The sequence below is a fragment of the Vicugna pacos genome, unplaced genomic scaffold (assembly GCF_048564905.1).
Source record: "Vicugna pacos unplaced genomic scaffold, VicPac4 scaffold_203, whole genome shotgun sequence".
Classification (NCBI taxonomy): domain Eukaryota; kingdom Metazoa; phylum Chordata; class Mammalia; order Artiodactyla; family Camelidae; genus Vicugna; species Vicugna pacos.
In genome coordinates, this window is record NW_027328882.1 from 21,573 (window position 1) to 45,331 (window position 23,759).

Below are 23,759 nucleotides of genomic sequence, written 5' to 3' on the forward strand. Positions count from 1 at the left end.
AGTGCAGGCCCAGGGCAGGTCAGTCCCAGGAGTGTACTGTCCCAGGAGTATCCAAGGCCAGGAGTGTGCAGAGACAGGAGTGTGCAGGCCCAGGAGTGAACAGGCCCAGATTCGTGCAGGCCCAGGTGTGTGTAGGCCCTGGAGTGTGCAGCCCCAGAGGTCTGCAGACACAAGACGGAACAGGCCTAGGAGTGTGCAGGCCAAAGAGTGTGCAGACCTGGGACTGTGCAGTCTCAGGGGTGTGCAAACACGGGGTAGAGCAGGTACTCGAGTGTACTGGCCCAGGAGTGTAGAGGCCCAGGTGTGTGCAGGCTCTGGGATGTGCAGGCCCAGGAGTGTGCAGGCCTAGGAGTGTGCAGACAGAGGAGTGTGCAGGCCCAGGATGGTACATTTCCAGGAGTGTGCAGGCCCATTAGTGGGCAGGCCCAGGAGTGTACAAGTCCAGGAGTGTGCAGGCCCAGGAGTATGCATCACAGTAGTGTGCAGACCCAGAGGTGTGCCGGCACAGGTTGGAACAGGCCTATGAGTGTGCAGGCACAGGAGGGAGAAGGCCCAAGAGTGTGCAGGCCAAGGAGAGTGCAGTCCCAGGAGTGTGCAGGCCGAAGAGTGTGCAGGTCCAGGAGAGGGCCAGCCGAATTGGGGGCAGGCCCAGGCACGGAAAGGCCCAGGAGCGTGCAGGCCCAGGAGTGTGCAGACGAGGGATTGTTCGGTCCCAGTAGAAGGCAGGCCCAGGAGTGTAGAGGGCCAGATGTGTGCAGGGCCTGTAGTGTTCAGGCCCAGGTGTGTGCAGGACAGGTGAGGGCCGTCACAGGAGAGGGCAGGGCCAAATGGGGCAGGCCCAGGAGTGTGCAGACAGAGGAGTGTGCAGGCCCAGGAGTGTGCATTCCCAGGAGTGTCAGGCCTATTAGTGTGCAGGCCCAGGCCAGGGCAGGCCCAGGAGTGTACAAGTCCAGGAGTGTGCAAGCTTAGGAGTGTTCAGGCCGAAGAGAGTGCAGGCCCAGGAGAGGGCATGCCCAGGAGTGTGCAGGCTCTAGGGTGTGCCGACCCAGTAGTGTGCAGACACAATACGGAACAGGCCAAGGAGTGTGCAGGCCAAAGAGTGTGCAGACCCAGGACTGTACAGGCCCAGGAATGTGCAGACACGGGAGGGAGCAGGCACACGAGTGTACTGGCACAGGAGTGTTCAGCCCAGGTGTGTGCAGGCTCTGGGTTGTGCAGGCCCAGGAGTGTGCAGACAGAGGAGTGTGCTGGCCCAGGAGGGTACAGTCCCAGGAGTGTGCAGGCCCATTAGTATTCAGGCCCAGGCCAGGGCTGGCCCAGGAGTGTACAGGCCCAGGAGCGTACAGGCCCAGGTGTGTCAGGCACAGGAGTGTGCAGGCGCACAAGTGTGCAGTCCCAGAAGTGTGATGGCACAGGAGGGAGCAGGCCCAGAAGTGTGCAGATCCAGGACTGTGCAGGCGTAGGATAGGTGAGGCCCAGGAGTGTGCAGACAAGAGGAGTGTGCAGGCCGAGGAGCGTGCAGGCCCAGGTGTGTCAGGCACAGGGGTGTGCAGGCGCACAAGTGTGCAGTCCCAGAAGGGTGATGGCACAGGAGGGAGCAGGTCCAGAAGTGTGCAGATCCAGGACTGTGCAGGCGTACGATAGGTCAGGCCCAGGAGTGTGCAGCTCCAGGAGAGTGCCGGCCGAACTGGGGCAGGCCCAGGAGAGAGAAGGCCCAGGGTTGTACAGGCCCAGGAGTATGCAGTCACAAGAGTGAGCAGATACAGGAGTGTACAGGCCAAAGTTCGTGCAGGCCCAGGTGTGCGCAGGTCCAGGAGCGTGCAGGCCCAGAAGTGTGCAGATACAATACGGAACGGGCCCGGGAGTGTACAGGCCCAGGTTCCTGCAGGCCCAGGTGTGCGTAGGTCCAGGAGTGCGCAGGTCCAGGAGTGTGCAGGCCCAGTTGTGTGCAGGCCCAGGATTGTGCAGGCCCTGTCGACCCTGGAGGGCAGGATGCCGTGACCAGAGGAGGCGCTCTGTAGGACTGGGGGCGGAGGGCGGGAGAGCAGGCGGTTGGAGAGTCGGTGGTGAGGGCTGGAAAGGGGCAGAGCTGCACCAACCAGGTGTGCGGACCTGAGGGCGTGAGGCTGGGCAGCCTGCCGAGGGTGTTCCTGCAGCAGTGCTGGCCCTGGGTGAGGATGTGGTGGGACCAGGGCTGAGCCAGCGGGGCAGAAGGAGGAGGAGCGGGGAGGAGGGCGCCAGAGGGTGCACAGTGGACCGGTCACTGGGCATCTGCAGGTTTGGAGGCGCTCTGCTGTGTGGGGCTCCAGGCCTCCCTGGGTCTGGGGACGTGGGTGTGATGTGACTCGGAAGGAGGCCGGGTGCGCTTCGGACAGCACCCGCCATCTCTCCCACCCAGGCCCAGTGCTCATGGTCGTGTTGCAGCCTCAGTTTTCCGTCCACTGTCCCAGCAACCCGTTGGTGGTATTCTGAGCAGAGGCAGAGGGTGAGAGTCCTGACTTGGCTTTCCTTCCCTGTGTTTCCAAGTCCACACTCATTCCGCAAGTCGCACGACAGGCCAAGAAATCGGGAGACGCGGTGTCGGGGTAAAGAATAGTGAGTTGATTTGGAAAGCCAGCTGACCGAGAAGATGGCAGGCTAATGTCCTGGAGAGCCACCTTCTCCGAGTGAGAATTCAGGCTCCTTTTACGCTAAAAAGGAGAGGGGTTGTGGGTGGTTGGTGCAAAGTCCTTGGTGCAGGAATTCTTTGTTTTTGCAGTTGTGGGTCAGCTCATGGGGCCCCTGTAAAACCTCTAACAAAACAAATGTTACTTTCTGTTCTGCAGCTGCTTGTGTGTATGGGAGAGCAAAAGAGGTTTTATCCTGAAGGCTGAGAGCCTTGAGAACAGGCTCTTCTGTCAATTTCAGGCTGAAGGCAACATTGATTTCCAAAAGGTGCAGAGCTGGTAAGACAGCCTGGAAAACAGCAGAGGGTTAAAGGAAAAAGAACAGATCTAATAGGCAGTCAGATCTGGTCTTTTCTATTACACCTGCTGCCCCAGCAGGGCTGGCCTCAGGGAGGAAGGGCGCCCCCCCCAGCCCCCGAGAGCCGCCTGCAGGGGGTGGGGAAGGCAGGGAGGGGGTCTGCCGTGCTGGGGAGGTAAACTAGACATGGCTGATACATGGACAGTGAGTGCAAAGTTAGAAAACCTCTGGGTTTTCCCTCTTTAGGGAGGGAGAGGGAGGCTCAGCATAGGTCCTTGAGCTTCCGCGAGAGAAGTGGCTCTCAGCCCAGGTCGGCTGCGGGCGCCTCTGGGGTTGTCACACCTGAGGGGCCCTCTGTGGACGGGTCCTGTGTTCTTGGCACTGACGTGGATTTTCCTCCTCCTCTTCCCCAAGGGGCGGTAGTGGCTCCGGGGGCAGCTTCCAGCCGATCACGGCCATCCTGCTGTCCTCATGCACGCTGGCCCTGCACGCCCGGCAGCTGGACGTCAGGCTGCAGCTGGACTACGTCTCCGCCTCGCAGGTAAGAGGAGCCCCGCTGCTTCCCTGGGGACCGGCAAGGGGGTCCCTCGGGAGGGGTTTCGGTTGGGGGCTCCTGGCTAGACGCCACAGCCGTGTGAGTGGCACCGTTGGGGTGAAGGAGGCTGGTGCCAGGGACAGGGCAGGTCCAGGAGTATGCAGGCCCAGGAGTGTGCGGGCCCAGGAGTGTGGAGACACTGGAGAGGGCCGGCCCAGGAGTGTGCAGGGACAGATGTGAGCAGACCCTGGAGTGTGCAGGTCCATGAGAGGGTCGGGCGAAGTGGGGGCTGGCCCGGGATAGGGCATGGCCAGGGGTGTGCAGGCCCAGAGTGTGCTTGCCCAGGGTTGTGCAGACACAGGACTGTGCAGGTGCAGGAGTGTGTAGGCCCAGGAGATTGCTGGCACAGGTGGGAACAGGCCTAGGAGTGTGCAGGCATAGGTGGGAGGAGGCCCAGGAGTGTGCAGGCCCAGTAGTGTGCAGGCCCAGGAGTGTGCATACAGAGGAGTGTGCAGGCTCAGTAGGGTGCAGGCCCAGGCCAGGGCAGGCCTAGGAGTGTACAGGCCCAGGAGTGTGCATGTCCAGGAGTGTGCAGACACCAGAGTGTGCAGAGACAGAAGTGTGCAGGCCCAGGAGTGTACAGGCTCAGGCCTGAGCAGTCCCAGGAGTGTGCAGAGAGTGGAGGGTGCAGGCCCAGGCCATGGCAGGCCCAGGAGTGTGCAGTCCCAGGAGTGTGCCGGCACACGTGGCAACAGGCCTAGGAGTGTGCAGGCATAGGTGGGAGCAGGCCCAGGAGTGTGCAACCCAGGAGTGTGCAGAACCAGGTAGGGGAGGCCTAAGGGTGTTCAGGCGCAGGAGGGAACAGGCCAGGAGTGTGCAGGCCAAGGAGAGTGCAGGGCCAAGAGAGGGCAGGCCCAGGTGTGTGCATGCCTAGGAGTGTTCAGGCACAGGAGGGAGGAGGCACACGAGTGTGCAGACGCAGGAGTGGGCAGACACAGGATTCAGCAGGCCCAGTAGTGTGCAGGTCCAGGAGTGTGCAAGCCCAGGAGTGTGCAGGCCAAGGAGAGTGCAGGCCCAGGAGAGGGCAGGCCGAGGAGTGTGCAGGCCCAAGAGTGTGCAGGTCCAGGAGAGGGCGGGCCGAACTGGGGGCAGGCCCAGGTGAGGAAAAGCCCAGGAGCGTGCGGCCCAGGAGTGTGCAGACGAGGGATTGTGCGGGCCCAGGAGAAGGCAGGCCCAAGAGTGTGCAGACACAGGAGTCAGCAGGCCCTGGAGTGTGCTGGCCCAGGTGTGTGCAGGCCCAGGAGAGTGCAGACAGATAGTGTGGAGTCCCAGTAGTGTGCAGGCCCAGTTGTGTGCAGGCCCAGGATTTGCAGGTCCTGGAGTGTGCAGGCCCAGAGGTGTGCAGACACAAGTCGAACAACCCCAGGAGTCTGCAGGCCAAGAAGTGTGCATAGCCAGGACTGTGCAGTCCCAGGAGTGTGCAGACACGGGGCGGAGCAGTCACACGAATGTACTGGCCCAGGAGTGTAGAGGCTAAAGTGTGTGCAGGCTCTGGGATGCGCAGGCCCAGGAGTGTGCAGGTCCAGGGGTGTGAAGGCCCAGGAGTGTGCAGACAGAGGAGAGTGCAGGCCCAGGAGCGTGCAGGCCCAGGCCACGGCAGGCCCAGGAGTGTAAAGGCCCAGGAGTATACAGAGCGAGGAGTGTGCAGTCCCCGGAGTGTGCAGAGACAGGGGTGTGCAGGCCCAGGAGACGGCAGGCCCATGAGTGTGCAGTTCCAGGAGTGTGCAGGCCTAGGAGAGGGCAGGACCTGCAGTGAAGAGGCCCAGGTTCGTGCAGGCCCAGGTATGTGCAGGCCCTGTAGTGTGCAGGCCCAGAGGTGTGCAGACAGAAGTCGAACAGGCCTAGGAGTCTGCAGGCCAAGGAGTGTGCATAGCCAGGACTGTGCGGTCCCAAGAGTGTGCAGACACGGGGCGGAACAGGCACACGACTGTACTGGCCCAGGAGTGTAGAGGCCCAGGTGTGTGCAGGCTCTGGGATGCGCCGGCCCAGGAGTCTGCGGGTCCAGGTGTGTGAAGGCCCAGGAGTGTGCAGACAGAGGAGTGTGCAGGCCCAGGAGTGTGCAGATCCAGGAGGATACAGGCCTAGTTGTGTTCAGGCCCAATATTGTGCAGGTCGTGGACTGTGCAGGCCGATGAGTGTGAAGTTGCAGAAGTGTGCGGGCCCAGTAGTGTGCAGGCCCAGGCCAGGGAAGACCCAGACCAGGGAAGGCCCAGGATTGTACAGGTCCAGGAGTGTGCAGGCCCAAGAGTGTGCAGACACAGGAGTCAGCAGGCCCTGGAGTGTGCAGGCCTAGGAGTGTGTAGGCCGAGGAATGTGCAGACAGAGGAGTGTGCAGGCCCAGGGGTGTGCAGGCTCAGGAGTGTGCACACAGAGGAGTGTGTAGGCCCAGGAGGGTGCATTCCTAGGTGTGTGCAGCCCCATTAGTGTGCAGGCCCAGGCCAGGGCAGGCCCAGGAGTGTACAGGTCCAGGAGTGTGCAGGCCCAGGATTGTACATGCCCAGGAGTTTGCAGGCCCAGGAGTATGCAGTCTCAGGAGTGAGCAGATACAGGAATGTGCAGGCCCAGGTGTATGCAGTCTCAGGAGTGAGCAGATAAAGGAGTGTGCAGGCCCAGGTGTGTACAGGCCCAGGTTCCTGCAGCCCCAGGCGTGTGCAAACACCAGAGTGTGCAAGACAGGAGTGTGCAGGTCCAGGAGTATACAGGCCTAGGTGTGTTCAAGCCCAAGATTGTGCAGGTCCTGGAGTGTGCAGGCCAATGAGTGTGCAGTTCCAGGAGTTTGCAGGCCCAGTAGTTTGCAGGCCCAGGCCAGGGAAGGCCCAGACCAGGGAAGGCCCACGAGTGTGCAGACAGAGGAGTGTGCCGGCCCAGGAGGGTGCATTCCTAGGTGTGTGTAGGCCCATTAGTGTGCAGGCCCAGGCCAGGGCAGGCCCAGGAGTGTGCAGGTCCAGGACTGTGCAGTGCCAGGAGTGTGTAGACACGGGGCGGAGCAGGCACATGAGAGTAGTGGCCCAGGAGTATAGAGGCCCAGGTGTGTTCAGGCTCTGGGATGCGCAGGCCCAGGAGTATAGGGTCTAGGGTTGTGCATGCCCAGAAGTGTGCAGACAGAGGAGTGTGCAGGCCCAGGAGCGTGCAGGCCCAGGCCAGGTCAGGCCCAGGAGTGTACAACCCAGGAGTATACAGACCGAGGAGTGTGCAGACCCCGGAGTGTGCAGACTCAGGTGTGTGCAGGCCCAGGAGTGTACAGGCCCACGTTCGTGCAGGCCCAGGCGTGTGCAAACACCACAGTGTGCAGAGACAGGAGTGTGCAGGCCCAGGAGTATACAGGCCCAGGTGTGTTCAAGCCCAAGATTGTGCAGGTCCTGGAGTTTGCAGGCCAATGAGTGTGCAGTTCCAGCAGTTTTCAGGCCCAGTAGTTTTCAGGCCCAGGCCAGGGAAGGCCCAGACCAGGGAAGGCACAGCAGTGTACAGGTCCAGGGGTGTACAGTCCCAGTAGTGTGCAGAACCAGGTGAGGGCAGGCCCCAGAGTGTGCAGGCCCAGGAGAGGGCAGGCCCAAGGGTGTCCAGGCGCAGGAATGGGGAGTCCTAGGACCGTGCACGCCATGCAGAGGGCAGGCCCATGAGTGTACATGGCCAGGAGTGTGCAGGCACAGGAGGGAGGAGGTACACGAGTGTGCAGGCCTAGGAGTGTGCAGGACTTGTGAGGGCCGTCACAGGAGAGGGCAGGGCAATTTGGGGCAGGCCCAGGAGTGTGCAGACAGAGGAGTGTGCAGGCCCAGGAGGGTGCAGTCCCTGGAGAGTGCAGGCCCATTTGTGTGCAGGCCCATGCCAGGGCACGCCCAGGAGTGTACAGGTCCAGGAGTGTGCAGGCCCAGGAATGTGTAGGCACAGGAGTGGGCAGGCCTAGGAAAGGGCAGGCCCAGGAGTCAAGAGGCCCAGGTTCGTGCAGGCCCAGGTGTGTGCAGGCCCTGGAGTGTGCAGGCCCAGAGGTATGCAGACACAAGACGGAACAGGCCCATGAGTGTGCAGGCCAAGGTGTGTTTTGACCCAGGAATGTGCAGTCCCAGGAGTTTGCAGACACGGGGGGGAGCAAGCACACGTGTGTACTGGCCCAGGTGTGCAGAGGCCCAGATCTGTGCAGGCTCTGGGTTGTGCAGGCCCAGGAGTGTGAAGATGCAGGGGTATGCAGGCCCAGGAGTGTGCAGACAGAGGTGTGTGCAGGACCAGGAGCGTGCAGGCCAAGGCCACGGCAGGCCCATGAGTGTACAGGCCCAGGAGTATACAGACCGAGGAGTGTGCAGACCCCGGAGTGTGCAGAGACAGGAGTGTGCAGGCCCAGGAGTGTGCAGGCCCAAGAGTGTGCAGGTCCAGGAGAGGGCGGGCCGAACTGGGGGCAGGCCCAGGTGAGGAAAGGCCCAGGAGCGTGCAGGCCCAGGAGTGTGAAGACACCAGAGTGTGCAGTTCCATGGGTGTGCTGGCCCAGGAGTGTGCAGACAGAGGAGTGTGCAGGCCCAGGTGTGTACAGGCCCAGGAGTATACAGACCGAGGAGTGTGCAGAACCCGGAGTGTGCAGAGACAGGAGTGTGCAGGCCCAGGGGTATACAGGCCCAGTACTCTGCAGGCCCAGGAATGTCCAGGCCCAGGAGTGTGCAGATGAGGGATTGTGCGGGCCCAGGAGAAGGCAGGCCCAGAAATGTGCAGGCCCAGCAGGGTGCAGGCCCAAGTATGTGCAGGCTCATGATTGTGCAGCTCCAGGTGGGTGCAGGCCAATGAGTGTGCAGTTCCAGGAGTGTGAATGCCTAGGAGAGGGCAGGCACGGCTGTCAAGAGTCCCAGGTTCGTGCAGGCCCAGGTTTGTGCAGGCCCAGCAGTGTGCAGGCCCAGGAATGTGCAGGCTCAAGTGGGAAGTGTTTGTTGGGCCTGAGCAACTGTCCCCTGTCCTCCACCTCTGTCCCTGCCTGGCTGCACCTCTGCAGCTGCTCTCCTGCTCTCCTGGCCTCTTAGCTCTGTATCCCTCTCCCTCTCATGGTAGTCTTCTCTGCGTTTGCCTGCCTCTGGACAGATGGCCCAAGTCAGGACCCATGGGGGCTAGGGTGGAGGGGACTGGGGACTGGGTGGGGGAATTCAGAGAGCTGTCCTGTCCCCTGTGGTCCTCATTTGCACATCCATGTACTGGGCTGAGGAGGAACTCCATGCCCCAGGACACGCCCTAACTTCACAGGTCGTGGAGTACGGCCTGGATGCCTGGGGAACCGGCCTGGTGGGCGAGGACAGGGCAGGAATGGACAGGGGCGGACCCACTGCCTCTGCTGCCTCACCTGCTGGGCTGGGGAGAGCTCTGCCCAGGAAGCAGGAAGGCCTAGCAGGATGCGGGCCTCTCCCAGGGCCCTCATCCCGGCCGACTGAGGCCCCGTGGGCCAGAGAGGCCATAGCCTGCAGGCTGGGGCGCCAGGGTGGGAAGGAGGCTGGGAGCCCCCTGACCGTGTGCCCTGTCTCCTGGGTGGCCAAGGCTGCCTGGCTGCCGTACATTTGCTCAGTTTATCAGGTAATGAGATGAAAGTGAGGCTTCCAGACAGAGGGGGCGTTGAGCCGGGGGAGAATGGCTGCTTCCTTCTGGGCCTGGAGGGGCAGCCCACCCCCCAGCCTTGCCCACTCCTCTGCTGCCCCCTCACAGCCCACCCAGCCCAGGAGCCCTGTGGCCACCCAGCAGAGGGGGTCCTGCGAGCCTCTGCCGAGCACTGTGGGCCCCAGGAGTCCTTGCGAACAGTCCCCCATTGCGGTTACGCTAGTCTGAATGACATTCGTTAGGTGTCAGCTGTGAGTGGGACGCACGTTAACGGCACAGCAATGATAACAGAAGTAGCAGTCACCACTCGCTGAGTGTCCCTCCGTGGTGGTTGCGCGGCCAAGCTCAGGTGGCGGTCTGGGACCAGGAACAGGGCTCGTCTGTGATAAGGGCCAGGCACCCTGTGTCAGGACCCGAGGTCAGTCTGTGATGAAATTCAAGGCTCAGTGTGTGACCAGGGTCATGTCTAGGTCTGAGGGTCAGCCTGTCCTCTGAGCCGGTGGCCCCCTGCCTGGCCTCTCCACCCCCTCCTCCCACCACGTCCTCACCACCTGGGTCACCAAGGTAACCAGCCTTGAAATAATGGGTGTTTCAGCAGCTGAGGCCTAACTTGAATTTATCCTGAAAGACTCGGTTCTGCAGCAGTTGCCAGGGAAACTAAGGGGCATCCTGTCTCTCCCACCCACTGCCAGTTTCCACGTCAGTCAGGCTTCCACTTGACACCTGGGCTGGGGCAGCAAAGGGGGGTGGGCAGAACGTGCCCACCCTGGCCCTGCTACCAGTCCTGTCTCCTGGACCCCAGGCCTCTGTGCTTTTGTCTCAGTGTGATGGGATGGGATGGGATGGCTCAGCAGGGGAGCCCACTGAGGTATATATAGAGTGCCAGGCGGGAGGCCCTGGGGTCGGTTTTGGCAGGCAGGCTTAGTCTGGGGCCAGCGAGCGGAGCACTTGGAATCTGATCCTGGATTTGATCCCAGCTCCTCTCCTTGTCAGCCTGGTGGCTAACTTGGTGTCTGTCTGCATCTGTCAAATGGGTGTGGTCATGGGGCTGTTGAGGTCATCCGAGCAAAGTGGTAGTGATGAAGGCCCCCTGGGCAGCCTCGGCTGTCATATCTTCAGAGCTGCTCCCCTGCCCTGTGCCGAGGGCATGGAGGCATTCCTGGGGCTCCCTGCCTTCCCCCGGGCTCTGGTCTGCTTCCCATCTCCTCCACCCTGGCCCCCAGGGTCTTTCCACAACATTCCCAGTTCAGAGTGAAGTCCTGTTTGTGCAGTATCCTTGAGACCCTGGCTTCACCTGTCTTCTGAGACTTGGGCCTCCACACCATCTCCAGGGCAGACCTTCCTCTTTGAGCCTCAGTTGTCTCTGCTGTAGGCGGGTGAACGTTTGGTTCCTGGGTGGACTGAGACTCAAGGCTTCTGTGTACTGAGGTTACCAGCACAGAGCAGGCGCAGGGGGTAGTCAGGACTCCCTTGCCCAGGTTTATACCCAGAGAGCCAACCTTGGGGAGAGCAATCTTCCTTGAAGATTGTGGGGCCCAGTCCAACTCAGCCTCCTCCCCAATTGGGGAAGCAGGGCGTCGCTTCAGGTGGGCAGGCTCAAGTCTTCCCATCTGAACAATGAGAGCAGAGAGGTCTCCCTTGTGGGATCACAAGGCATCGTGCCCAGACCCAGGACGTGGCTCAAAACCAGGTCCCTCGGCCCCCGCATAGTCAGGATTCATGCAGAACTCAGCCCTGCCCCTGCCCTGCGGCCCTCCCTGGCAAGTCCTCCCTGGGCCTCTGCTGCACAGCTGGGAGCTCAGGGGTCAAGCACGGTGCACGCCCACTCCCGTAAGGTTGCAGCCACCCCTCCTACCCATCCCTTGTCTGGCAGAGGGGCTCTGCCTCTGGGTTCAGGGGAAAGTGGGACCCATGGGAGGGTGGGCTCTGTGAGAGGAGAAGTTTCTGCTAGGGCGTGGGGGGTGTGATATTCTCAGTTGCCACATCACTCAGCAGGGAGAAGGAGCCCCGCCTTCCAAATTGGGGGAGTTAGGGGTGTCCCTTTCTAGCGTCCGGTTCATTCACCAGGCCCCCCTTGATGGTCAGTTCCCAACACAGGCACGGGGACCGCTGGGAGGGGACTCTGCACATCTCTAGCCGCCCTCCCCGGAACAGAGCACCTGGACACTGAACCTGCTGCCCATCAATACAGTGGGTTCCCTGGGATCAACTCTGATCCCAGCAACGTGCCCACACCTGTCATCTCCCACCATTTCAGGCATCAGTCCGTCCTCAGATGAGGGGTTTGAGGCCGTGGTGGGATGTACTTCACGGGCATAAATAGCATAAAACTACATGGTAGTGATGGTCGGACAGCATGGGAATGCACTTAATGTTCCTGAAATGCAGTTTAAAAGGGAAAAAATCTGTATTTTATTAAAGGAAGTGGGAAATGGAAAATTATAGAATGCCATAAATGATGTAAAACAAATAAACTAAACTAAAGAAGAAGAAAACAAAAGCAAATTCAGGGGTAGGGAAGTCAACTTCGGGTAGGGGAGGGGATACATGTTGGGATTTTGGAGAAGGTGTAGGAGGGGGCAGAGGGGGCTCAGCCCTAAGGGGTGATGATGCCCGAAATGGTTCTCCACTGCCCAGCGGCGCAGGTGCAGGTGCAGGATCTGCAGGCTTTTCAGGAGCAGCAAGATCAGCAGGAGCGGCAGGCTCTTCAGGAGCGGCTAGATCAGCAGGAACGGCAGGTTCTTCAGGAGCGGCGGGCTCTTCAGGAGCGGCAAGATCAGCAGGAGCTGCAGGCTCTTCAGGGGTGGCAAGATCAGCAGGAGCGGCAGGCTCTTCAGGAGCTTCAGGCTCTTCAGGAGCGGCTAGATCAGCAGGAGCGGCGGGCTCTTCAGGAGCGGCTAGATCAGCAGGAGCAGCGGGCTCTTCAGGAGCGGCTAGAGCAGCAGGAGCGGCAGGCTCTTCAGGAGCTGCAGGCTTTTCAAGAGCTGCAGGCTGTTCTGGAGCGGCTAGATGATCAGGAGCAGCGGGCTCTTCTGGAGTGGCTAGATCAGCAGGAGCGGCAGGCGCTTCAGGAGCGGCTAGATCAGCAGGAATGGCGGGCTCTTCAGGAGCGGCTAGATCTGCAGGAGCGGCAGGTTCTTCAGGAGCGTCGGGCTCTTCAGTAGCTGCAGGCTGTTCAGGAGCGGCAAGATCAGTAGGAGCTGCAGGCTCTTCAGGAGTGGCAAGATCAGCAGGAGCGGCGGGCTCTTCAGGAGTAGCGGGCTCTTCAGGAGCGGCAAGATCAGCAGGAGCTGCAGGCTCTTCAGGAGTGGCAAGATCAGCAGGAGCTGCAGGGTCTTCAGGAGTGGCAAGATCAGCAGGAGCGGCAGGCTCTTCAGGAGCGGCTAGATCAGCAGGAGCGGCAGGTTCTTCAGGAGTGGCGGGCTCTTCAGGAGCGGCTAGAGCAGCAGGAGCGGCAGGCTCTTCAGGAGTGGCAAGATCAGCAGGAGCGGCAGGCTCTTCAGGAGCTGCAGGCTGTTCAGGAGCGGCTAGATTAGCAGGAGCAGCGGGCTCTTCAGGAGTGGCTAGATCAGCAGGAATGGCAGGCGCTTCAGGAGCGGCTAGATCAGCAGGAACAGCAGGCTCTTCAGGATCGGCGGGCTCTTCAGGAGCGGCAGGCTCTTCAGGAGCGGCTAGATCAGCAGAAGCGGCAGGCTCTTCAGGAGCGGCTTGATCAGCAGGAATGGCGGGCTCTTCAGGAGCGGCTAGATCAGCAGGAGCGGCAGGTTCTTCAGGAGTGGCGGGCTCTTCAGGAGCGGCTAGAGCAGCAGGAGCAGCAGGCTCTTCAGGAGTGGCAAGATCAGCAGGAGCGGCAGGCTCTTCAGGAGCTGCAGGCTTTTCAGGAGCTGCAGGCTGTTCAGGAGCGGCTAGATGAGCAGGAGCAGCAGGCTCTTCAGGAGCAGCTAGGTCAGCAGGAATGGCAGGCGCTTCAGGAGCGGCGGGCTCTTCAGGAGCTGCAGGCTGTTCAGGAGCGGCAAGATCAGTAGGAGCTGCAGGCTCTTCGGGAGTGGCAAGATCAGCAGGAGCGGCAGGCTCTTCATATGCAGCTGGAGCAGCAGGATCTTCATGTTCAGCAGGAGCAGCTGGAGGGTGTTCGCGGTCTCGTGCTGGACCCTGGTGGTCCTGTTTTTGTTTTCTGGCGTCTTCCCCTGCCTCTGCCTGCTCTGGACCTGTAACTGTTGGACGTGGAGAGAGCTTTAAGTCTAGTGGTTCTGCTCAGGCACAACCTGGAAAAAGGTACCCACATGCCTCCCTTTCCACGTGCCTTTTCAAGGACAGAAATCTTCCCAGAGCTTTGCAGGCAGCTCCCACTGAGCAAGTGCCCACAGGCACTTGTTCTGTGACTGAATTCTTCCAGACAGGTGGTCTGAGGCCAGTCTTTGCTCTGGTCCCAACTACAGACTTTGGGGATGCCTCCCTGTGTGGCCCAGCCCTCCGCCCTCCCTCACCTACACACCCACACCGGCCCCGCCCTTCTCACCTTTGGGCTCTGCTTCGGGGGGCTCCTGGTCCTCTACCTGAATCCCCAGGAGGTGGGCACGGTGCTCCAGGTCAGAGCCGGGGGTGCTGAGCTGCCCCTCAGCCCTGGGCAAGATCCTGGGGAGAGACCTGGGCGATGTCTGGGCAGGAGGCCGTGGTGGTGGGGAGCCCTTCATACCCAGACTCTTCTGGAGCCTGTGCTGGCCTTCCACAGTGTGGCACACCAGCCCCTCACTTGGAGAGGTGGCATGAGTGTCCTGGTTCCCCGGATCCTGCGGTGTCTGGCTCTGCAATGACAGTGACCGGCAGCCGGCCCGGTCCGGAGGTCTCAGAGCCCTGCCCGGCCAGGACCACTCCTGCTTCTGCCCCACTCGACCCTCTGCTGCCAGATCAGACTGGGACCTTGGTCATCTCAGTCACCCGGGAGGCAAGAGACACACCCTAGGGCATGGGCGCCACCTCGGGCAGCAGGGCCCTGCCCCGGTTCTCCACATCCCAGCCAGCCCACTTGGACCCAGGCTGGGGACGTGATCGGCCCCCCAGGCCTCTGACCCTTCCTCAGCCTGCTCTTGCTTGAGGCAGGACCCCCCCCCCAACATGACTGCCCCACCGCCACCAGTCAGGAAGGGGCCGTGGGGCCACCCGGGTGGGGTCTGAGTGGTGACCCGGCCTGGGCGGGCCTGCCCTGGGCCTCCCTGTGTTACCTTTCGGTCCCTCTGGCCAAAAGGCCAGAGGCGCCTGGGGTGAGACCCGACCCACTGTCGGCACTGTTGGCAAAGGCCGTTGCTGCGGGCTTTCCGGGGGCCGCGACCTCGGGATCTTGGGATGCAACAAAACATGTCTGAGCTGAGCTGAGTTCACCAGCCAAGTCAGTTGAGAAGTGTCCTTCTCTACACAGCGGGTGCCTGGTGACCTGGGTCCCAAGTTCTGTTGGGCTCTGTTGCCAGGGAAGTGAGGTCACTTCCTGGGGTCCCCTTCCCCAAGCTTCCTCCTTACACAAAGCTCCCCAAGGGCCTCTCTGGGCTGCTGATGGCTCACTTCCCACCCCATGCCATGTCCACCCAGTGACACCAACTCGGCCCCTCCTATTGCCCTGGGGAGGCCTGGATGCAGCCAGGGTCACAGCTCTGACGACACAGCTGGGTTCAGACCCGGCTCCCCCGCCAGCAGTGCTGTCACCCTGGACAAGCCACCTGCTTCTCAGGGTCTCCCCAATCCCCCATTGGCCCAGTGGGGATCATTCAGGACCCTGCTTCCTAGGAAAGCCATCATGTCTCTAGAACCACAAACACCTACTGCACCTGTCACCTCTGCGGGCTGGCATCACAGGGAGCTCATGCACAGACTCAGCAAAGGAAGGGCCCCACAGAGGGCTTGTGGGGAGCAGGGCACACCCCACACAGGCCGGGGTCTGCCCTGGGATCTGGGGAAAGTCACCCTCCTTGCCGCCTGCTTCCCAGCTCCCTGTCGGCGGGTTGAAATTAAACACAACTCTGATATCGTCCATTCTGGCATGCGACCTCCTAGGTCGTTCTGTCATGTCAGATTCAGGCCCAGTGCCCCATCTAGGCCTCTAGGGTGCGCTGCCCCACAGTGGCTCCCTGCTTTTTTTTTGCCTTCTGGTCACACATCCTTGTGTGATTCCCACACAGTCCCCTGCAGGTTGGATGGATACTGGGACCGGGTTCTGCCAAATTGGGGGCAGGTGCAGGCAAGGAAAGGCCCAGGAGTGTGCAGGCACAGGAGTGTTCAGGCCCATTAGTGTGCAGGCCCAGGCCAGGGCAGGCCCAGGTGTGTACAAGTCCAGGAGTGTGCAGGTCCAGGAGTGTACAGGCCGAAGAGAGGGCATGCCCAGGAGTGTGCAGGCCCAGGAGTGTGCAGGCCCAGGAGTGTGCAGGTCAAGGAGAGGGCGGGTCTAATTGGGGGCGGCCCAGGCGAGGAAAGGCCCAGGAACGTACAGGCCCAGGAGTGTGCAGACGAGGGATTGTGCGGGCCCAGGAGAAGGCAGGCCCAAGAGTGTGCAGACACAGAAGTCAGCAGGCCCTGGAGTGTGCAGGCCTAGTAGTGTGCAGACAGAGGAGTGTGCAGGCCCAGGAGGGTGCATTTCCAGGAGTGTGCAGGCCCATTATTGTGCAGGCCCAAGAGTGTACAGGTCCAGGAGTGTGCAGGCCCAGGGGTGTGCAGACATAGGAGTGTGTAGTCCCAGGAGTGTGCCGGCACAGGTGGGAACAGGCCTAGGAGTGTGCAGGCACAAGTGGGAGTAGGCCCAGGAGTGTGCCGGCACAGGAGGGAGCAGGCCCAGGAGTGTGCAGGCCAAGGAGAGTGTAGGCCCAGGAGAGGGCAGGCCCAGGAGTGTGCAGGCCCAGGAGTGTGCAGCCCCAGGTGTGTGCAGACAGAAGCTTGTCCAGGGCCAGGAGAGTGCAGGCCCAGGGCAGGTCAGTCCCAGGAGTGTACTGTCCCAGGAGTATCCAAGGCCAGGAGTGTGCAGAGACAGGAGTGTGCAGGCCCAGGAGTGAACAGGCCCAGATTCGTGCAGGCCCAGGTGTGTGTAGGCCCTGGAGTGTGCAGCCCCAGAGGTCTGCAGACACAAGACGGAACAGGCCTAGGAGTGTGCAGGCCAAAGAGTGTGCAGACCTGGGACTGTGCAGTCTCAGGGGTGTGCAAACACGGGGTAGAGCAGGTACTCGAGTGTACTGGCCCAGGAGTGTAGAGGCCCAGGTGTGTGCAGGCTCTGGGATGTGCAGGCCCAGGAGTGTGCAGGCCTAGGAGTGTGCAGACAGAGGAGTGTGCAGGCCCAGGATGGTACATTTCCAGGAGTGTGCAGGCCCATTAGTGGGCAGGCCCAGGAGTGTACAAGTCCAGGAGTGTGCAGGCCCAGGAGTATGCATCACAGTAGTGTGCAGACCCAGAGGTGTGCCGGCACAGGTTGGAACAGGCCTATGAGTGTGCAGGCACGGGAGGAAGAAGGCCCAAGAGTGTGCAGGCCAAGGAGAGTGCAGTCCCAGGAGTGTGCAGTCCCAGGAGTGTGCAGGCCCAAGAGTGTGCAGGTCCAGGAGAGGGCCAGCCGAATTGGGGGCAGGCCCAGGCACGGAAAGGCCCAGGAGCGTGCAGGCCCCAGGAGTGTGCAGACGAGGGATTGTTCGGTCCCAGTAGAAGGCAGGCCCTGGAGGGTAGAGGGCCAGATGTGTGCAGGGCCTGTAGTGTTCAGGCCCAGGTGTGTGCAGGACAGGTGAGGGCCGTCACAGGAGAGGGCAGGGCCAAATAGGGCAGGCCCAGGAGTGTGCAGACAGAGGAGTGTGCAGGCCCAGGAGTGTGCATTCCCAGGAGTGTCAGGCCTATTAGTGTGCAGGCCCAGGCCAGGGCAGGCCCAGGAGTGTACAAGTCCAGGAGTGTGCAGGCTCTAGGGTGTGCCGACCCAGTAGTGTGCAGACACAATACGGAACAGGCCAAGGAGTGTGCAGGCCAAAGAGTGTGCAGACCCAGGACTGTACAGGCCCAGGAATGTGCAGACACGGGAGGGAGCAGGCACACGAGTGTACTGGCACAGGAGTGTTCAGCCCAGGTGTGTGCAGGCTCTGGGTTGTGCAGGCCCAGGAGTGTGCAGACAGAGGAGTGTGCTGGCCCAGGAGGGTACAGTCCCAGGAGTGTGCAGGCCCATTAGTATTCAGGCCCAGGCCAGGGCTGGCCCAGGAGTGTACAGGCCCAGGAGCGTACGGGCCCAGGTGTGTCAGGCACAGGAGTGTGCAGGCGCACAAGTGTGCAGTCCCAGAAGTGTGATGGCACAGGAGGGAGCAGGCCCAGAAGTGTGCAGATCCAGGACTGTGCAGGCGTAGGATAGGTGAGGCCCAGGAGTGTGCAGACAAGAGGAGTGTGCAGGCCGAGGAGCGTGCAGGCCCAGGTGTGTCAGGCACAGGGGTGTGCAGGCGCACAAGTGTGCAGTCCCAGAAGGGTGATGGCACAGGAGGGAGCAGGTCCAGAAGTGTGCAGATCCAGGACTGTGCAGGCGTACGATAGGTCAGGCCCAGGAGTGTGCAGCTCCAGGAGAGTGCCGGCCGAACTGGGGCAGGCCCAGGAGAGAGAAGGCCCAGGGTTGTACAGGCCCAGGAGTATGCAGTCACAAGAGTGAGCAGATACAGGAGTGTACAGGCCAAAGTTCGTGCAGGCCCAGGTGTGCGCAGGTCCAGGAGCGTGCAGGCCCAGAAGTGTGCAGATACAATACGGAACGGGCCCGGGAGTGTACAGGCCCAGGTTCCTGCAGGCCCAGGTGTGCGTAGGTCCAGGAGTGCGCAGGTCCAGGAGTGTGCAGGCCCAGTTGTGTGCAGGCCCAGGATTGTGCAGGCCCTGTCGACCCTGGAGGGCAGGATGCCGTGACCAGAGGAGGCGCTCTGTACGACTGGGGGCGGAGGGCGGGAGAGCAGGCGGTTGGAGAGTCGGTGGTGAGGGCTGGAAAGGGGCAGAGCTGCACCAACCAGGTGTGCGGACCTGAGGGCGTGAGGCTGGGCGGCCTGCCGAGGGTGTTCCTGCAGCAGTGCTGGCCCTGGGTGAGGATGTGGTGGGACCAGGGCTGAGCCAGCGGGGCAGAAGGAGGAGGAGCGGGGAGGAGGGCGCCAGAGGGTGCACAGTGGACCGGTCACTGGGCATCTGCAGGTTTGGAGGCGCTCTGCTGTGTGGGGCTCCAGGCCTCCCTGGGTCTGGGGACGTGGGTGTGATGTGACTCGGAAGGAGGCCGGGTGCGCTTCGGACAGCACCCGCCATCTCTCCCACCCAGGCCCAGTGCTCATGGTCGTGTTGCAGCCTCAGTTTTCCGTCCACTGTCCCAGCAACCCGTTGGTGGTATTCTGAGCAGAGGCAGAGGGTGAGAGTCCTGACTTGGCTTTCCTTCCCTGTGTTTCCAAGTCCACACTCATTCCGCAAGTCGCACGACAGGCCAAGAAATCGGGAGACGCGGTGTCGGGGTAAAGAATAGTGAGTTGATTTGGAAAGCCAGCTGACCGAGAAGATGGCAGGCTAATGTCCTGGAGAGCCACCTTCTCCGAGTGAGAATTCAGGCTCCTTTTACGCTAAAAAGGAGAGGGCTTGTGGGTGGTTGGTGCAAAGTCCTTGGTGCAGGAATTCTTTGTTTTTGCAGTTGTGGGTCAGCTCATGGGGCCCCTGTAAAACCTCTAACAAAACAAATGTTACTTTCTGTTCTGCAGCTGCTTGTGTGTATGGGAGAGCAAAAGAGGTTTTATCCTGAAGGCTGAGAGCCTTGAGAACAGGCTCTTCTGTCAATTTCAGGCTGAAGGCAACATTGATTTCCAAAAGGTGCAGAGCTGGTAAGACAGCCTGGAAAACAGCAGAGGGCTAAAGGAAAAAGAACAGATCTAATAGGGAGTCAGATCTGGTCTTTTCTATTACACCTGCTGCCCCAGCAGGGCTGGCCTCAGGGAGGAAGGGCGCCCCCCCCCAGCCCCCGAGAGCCGCCTGCAGGGGGTGGGGAAGGCAGGGAGGGGGTCTGCCGTGCTGGGGAGGTAAACTAGACATGGCTGATACATGGACAGTGAGTGCAAAGTTAGAAAACCTCTGGGTTTTCCCTCTTTAGGGAGGGAGAGGGAGGCTCAGCATAGGTCCTTGAGCTTCCGCGAGAGAAGTGGCTCTCAGCCCAGGTCGGCTGCGGGCGCCTCTGGGGTTGTCACACCTGAGGGGCCCTCTGTGGACGGGTCCTGTGTTCTTGGCACTGACGTGGATTTTCCTCCTCCTCTTCCCCAAGGGGCGGTAGTGGCTCCGGGGGCAGCTTCCAGCCGATCACGGCCATCCTGCTGTCCTCATGCACGCTGGCCCTGCACGCCCGGCAGCTGGACGTCAGGCTGCAGCTGGACTACGTCTCCGCCTCGCAGGTAAGAGGAGCCCCGCTGCTTCCCTGGGGACCGGCAAGGGGGTCCCTCGGGAGGGGTTTCGGTTGGGGGCTCCTGGCTAGACGCCACAGCCGTGTGAGTGGCACCGTTGGGGTGAAGGAGGCTGGTGCCAGGGACAGGGCAGGTCCAGGAGTATGCAGGCCCAGGAGTGTGCGGGCCCAGGAGTGTGGAGACACTGGAGAGGGCCGGCCCAGGAGTGTGCAGGGACAGATGTGAGCAGACCCTGGAGTGTGCAGGTCCATGAGAGGGTCGGGCGAAGTGGGGGCTGGCCCGGGATAGGGCATGGCCAGGGGTGTGCAGGCCCAGAGTGTGCTTGCCCAGGGTTGTGCAGACACAGGACTGTGCAGGTGCAGGAGTGTGTAGGCCCAGGAGATTGCTGGCACAGGTGGGAACAGGCCTAGGAGTGTGCAGGCATAGGTGGGAGGAGGCCCAGGAGTGTGCAGGCCCAGTAGTGTGCAGGCCCAGGAGTGTGCATACAGAGGAGTGTGCAGGCTCAGTAGGGTGCAGGCCCAGGCCAGGGCAGGCCTAGGAGTGTACAGGCCCAGGAGTGTGCATGTCCAGGAGTGTGCAGACACCAGAGTGTGCAGAGACAGAAGTGTGCAGGCCCAGGAGTGTACAGGCTCAGGCCTGAGCAGTCCCAGGAGTGTGCAGAGAGTGGAGGGTGCAGGCCCAGGCCATGGCAGGCCCAGGAGTGTGCAGTCCCAGGAGTGTGCCGGCACACGTGGCAACAGGCCTAGGAGTGTGCAGGCATAGGTGGGAGCAGGCCCAGGAGTGTGCAACCCAGGAGTGTGCAGAACCAGGTAGGGGAGGCCTAAGGGTGTTCAGGCGCAGGAGGGAACAGGCCAGGAGTGTGCAGGCCAAGGAGAGTGCAGGGCCAAGAGAGGGCAGGCCCAGGTGTGTGCATGCCTAGGAGTGTTCAGGCACAGGAGGGAGGAGGCACACGAGTGTGCAGACGCAGGAGTGGGCAGACACAGGATTCAGCAGGCCCAGTAGTGTGCAGGTCCAGGAGTGTGCAAGCCCAGGAGTGTGCAGGCCAAGGAGAGTGCAGGCCCAGGAGAGGGCAGGCCGAGGAGTGTGCAGGCCCAAGAGTGTGCAGGTCCAGGAGAGGGCGGGCCGAACTGGGGGCAGGCCCAGGTGAGGAAAAGCCCAGGAGCGTGCGGCCCAGGAGTGTGCAGACGAGGGATTGTGCGGGCCCAGGAGAAGGCAGGCCCAAGAGTGTGCAGACACAGGAGTCAGCAGGCCCTGGAGTGTGCTGGCCCAGGTGTGTGCAGGCCCAGGAGAGTGCAGACAGATAGTGTGGAGTCCCAGTAGTGTGCAGGCCCAGTTGTGTGCAGGCCCAGGATTTGCAGGTCCTGGAGTGTGCAGGCCCAGAGGTGTGCAGACACAAGTCGAACAACCCCAGGAGTCTGCAGGCCAAGAAGTGTGCATAGCCAGGACTGTGCAGTCCCAGGAGTGTGCAGACACGGGGCGGAGCAGTCACACGAATGTACTGGCCCAGGAGTGTAGAGGCTAAAGTGTGTGCAGGCTCTGGGATGCGCAGGCCCAGGAGTGTGCAGGTCCAGGGGTGTGAAGGCCCAGGAGTGTGCAGACAGAGGAGAGTGCAGGCCCAGGAGCGTGCAGGCCCAGGCCACGGCAGGCCCAGGAGTGTAAAGGCCCAGGAGTATACAGAGCGAGGAGTGTGCAGTCCCCGGAGTGTGCAGAGACAGGGGTGTGCAGGCCCAGGAGACGGCAGGCCCATGAGTGTGCAGTTCCAGGAGTGTGCAGGCCTAGGAGAGGGCAGGACCTGCAGTGAAGAGGCCCAGGTTCGTGCAGGCCCAGGTATGTGCAGGCCCTGTAGTGTGCAGGCCCAGAGGTGTGCAGACAGAAGTCGAACAGGCCTAGGAGTCTGCAGGCCAAGGAGTGTGCATAGCCAGGACTGTGCGGTCCCAAGAGTGTGCAGACACGGGGCGGAACAGGCACACGACTGTACTGGCCCAGGAGTGTAGAGGCCCAGGTGTGTGCAGGCTCTGGGATGCGCCGGCCCAGGAGTCTGCGGGTCCAGGTGTGTGAAGGCCCAGGAGTGTGCAGACAGAGGAGTGTGCAGGCCCAGGAGTGTGCAGATCCAGGAGGATACAGGCCTAGTTGTGTTCAGGCCCAATATTGTGCAGGTCGTGGACTGTGCAGGCCGATGAGTGTGAAGTTGCAGAAGTGTGCGGGCCCAGTAGTGTGCAGGCCCAGGCCAGGGAAGACCCAGACCAGGGAAGGCCCAGGATTGTACAGGTCCAGGAGTGTGCAGGCCCAAGAGTGTGCAGACACAGGAGTCAGCAGGCCCTGGAGTGTGCAGGCCTAGGAGTGTGTAGGCCGAGGAATGTGCAGACAGAGGAGTGTGCAGGCCCAGGGGTGTGCAGGCTCAGGAGTGTGCACACAGAGGAGTGTGTAGGCCCAGGAGGGTGCATTCCTAGGTGTGTGCAGCCCCATTAGTGTGCAGGCCCAGGCCAGGGCAGGCCCAGGAGTGTACAGGTCCAGGAGTGTGCAGGCCCAGGATTGTACATGCCCAGGAGTTTGCAGGCCCAGGAGTATGCAGTCTCAGGAGTGAGCAGATACAGGAATGTGCAGGCCCAGGTGTATGCAGTCTCAGGAGTGAGCAGATAAAGGAGTGTGCAGGCCCAGGTGTGTACAGGCCCAGGTTCCTGCAGCCCCAGGCGTGTGCAAACACCAGAGTGTGCAAGACAGGAGTGTGCAGGTCCAGGAGTATACAGGCCTAGGTGTGTTCAAGCCCAAGATTGTGCAGGTCCTGGAGTGTGCAGGCCAATGAGTGTGCAGTTCCAGGAGTTTGCAGGCCCAGTAGTTTGCAGGCCCAGGCCAGGGAAGGCCCAGACCAGGGAAGGCCCACGAGTGTGCAGACAGAGGAGTGTGCCGGCCCAGGAGGGTGCATTCCTAGGTGTGTGTAGGCCCATTAGTGTGCAGGCCCAGGCCAGGGCAGGCCCAGGAGTGTGCAGGTCCAGGACTGTGCAGTGCCAGGAGTGTGTAGACACGGGGCGGAGCAGGCACATGAGAGTAGTGGCCCAGGAGTATAGAGGCCCAGGTGTGTTCAGGCTCTGGGATGCGCAGGCCCAGGAGTATAGGGTCTAGGGTTGTGCATGCCCAGAAGTGTGCAGACAGAGGAGTGTGCAGGCCCAGGAGCGTGCAGGCCCAGGCCAGGTCAGGCCCAGGAGTGTACAACCCAGGAGTATACAGACCGAGGAGTGTGCAGACCCCGGAGTGTGCAGACTCAGGTGTGTGCAGGCCCAGGAGTGTACAGGCCCACGTTCGTGCAGGCCCAGGCGTGTGCAAACACCACAGTGTGCAGAGACAGGAGTGTGCAGGCCCAGGAGTATACAGGCCCAGGTGTGTTCAAGCCCAAGATTGTGCAGGTCCTGGAGTTTGCAGGCCAATGAGTGTGCAGTTCCAGCAGTTTTCAGGCCCAGTAGTTTTCAGGCCCAGGCCAGGGAAGGCCCAGACCAGGGAAGGCACAGCAGTGTACAGGTCCAGGGGTGTACAGTCCCAGTAGTGTGCAGAACCAGGTGAGGGCAGGCCCCAGAGTGTGCAGGCCCAGGAGAGGGCAGGCCCAAGGGTGTCCAGGCGCAGGAATGGGGAGTCCTAGGACCGTGCACGCCATGCAGAGGGCAGGCCCATGAGTGTACATGGCCAGGAGTGTGCAGGCACAGGAGGGAGGAGGTACACGAGTGTGCAGGCCTAGGAGTGTGCAGGACTTGTGAGGGCCGTCACAGGAGAGGGCAGGGCAATTTGGGGCAGGCCCAGGAGTGTGCAGACAGAGGAGTGTGCAGGCCCAGGAGGGTGCAGTCCCTGGAGAGTGCAGGCCCATTTGTGTGCAGGCCCATGCCAGGGCACGCCCAGGAGTGTACAGGTCCAGGAGTGTGCAGGCCCAGGAATGTGTAGGCACAGGAGTGGGCAGGCCTAGGAAAGGGCAGGCCCAGGAGTCAAGAGGCCCAGGTTCGTGCAGGCCCAGGTGTGTGCAGGCCCTGGAGTGTGCAGGCCCAGAGGTATGCAGACACAAGACGGAACAGGCCCATGAGTGTGCAGGCCAAGGTGTGTTTTGACCCAGGAATGTGCAGTCCCAGGAGTTTGCAGACACGGGGGGGAGCAAGCACACGTGTGTACTGGCCCAGGTGTGCAGAGGCCCAGATCTGTGCAGGCTCTGGGTTGTGCAGGCCCAGGAGTGTGAAGATGCAGGGGTATGCAGGCCC

General features: G+C 61.6%; 3 protein-coding genes across 4 annotated transcripts in view; 1 reads left to right on the forward strand and 2 right to left on the reverse strand.

Annotated features, from left to right (window-relative positions):
- Window positions 1-14,751, reverse strand: LOC140695416 (uncharacterized). The gene is made up of 5 exons (XM_072958113.1): window positions 14,344-14,751; window positions 13,641-13,926; window positions 11,952-13,335; window positions 1,092-2,112; window positions 1-407 (listed from the first exon to the last, which is right to left on the reverse strand). Exons 1-5 carry the CDS (start codon window positions 14,476-14,478, stop codon window positions 234-236), a joined length of 3,000 nt encoding a protein of 999 aa, XP_072814214.1. The 5' UTR covers window positions 14,479-14,751; the 3' UTR covers window positions 1-233.
- Window positions 2,805-23,759, forward strand: part of LOC140695396 (uncharacterized) — a 25,697-nt gene continuing 4,742 nt past the window's right edge. Inside the window, exons 1-4 of one of the 2 annotated variants that reach the window (XM_072958091.1) lie at window positions 2,805-2,945; window positions 3,379-3,505; window positions 18,835-18,954; window positions 19,389-19,515. In XM_072958091.1, coding sequence (XP_072814192.1) covers window positions 19,446-19,515 — 70 coding nt within the window. In that variant the 5' untranslated portion in view covers window positions 2,805-2,945; window positions 3,379-3,505; window positions 18,835-18,954; window positions 19,389-19,445. Of the gene's footprint in view, window positions 2,946-3,378; window positions 3,506-18,810; window positions 18,955-19,388; window positions 19,516-23,759 lie in introns of those variants that run through there. The other variant, XM_072958092.1, reaches the window with a different exon arrangement.
- On the reverse strand, window positions 16,023-18,430 carry LOC140695395 (uncharacterized). Its single transcript, XM_072958090.1, has 2 exons — window positions 17,101-18,430; window positions 16,023-16,463 (listed from the first exon to the last, which is right to left on the reverse strand). Exons 1-2 carry the CDS (start codon window positions 18,418-18,420, stop codon window positions 16,290-16,292), a joined length of 1,494 nt encoding a protein of 497 aa, XP_072814191.1. The 5' UTR covers window positions 18,421-18,430; the 3' UTR covers window positions 16,023-16,289.

Bases quoted from the DNA above. Each gene is read 5' to 3' on its own strand.
- LOC140695395 (XM_072958090.1), bottom strand. From the start codon at position 18,420: ATGAGCACTGGGCCTGGGTGGGAGAGATGGCGGGTGCTGTCCGAAGCG. The intron at 16,464-17,100 runs CTGCACACTCCT...CCACTAATGGGC, and splicing joins GGGTCTGCACACTCTTTGGC to CTGCACACTCCTGGAAATGT.
- LOC140695416 (XM_072958113.1), bottom strand. From the start codon at position 14,478: ATGTTTTGTTGCATCCCAAGATCCCGAGGTCGCGGCCCCCGGAAAGCC. The intron at 13,927-14,343 runs GTAACACAGGGA...CTGTCATTGCAG, and splicing joins TTGGCCAGAGGGACCGAAAG to AGCCAGACACCGCAGGATCC. The intron at 2,113-11,951 runs GCCTGCCGCTCC...TCACGCCCTCAG, and splicing joins GAGCCTGAAGCTCCTGAAGA to GTCCGCACACCTGGTTGGTG.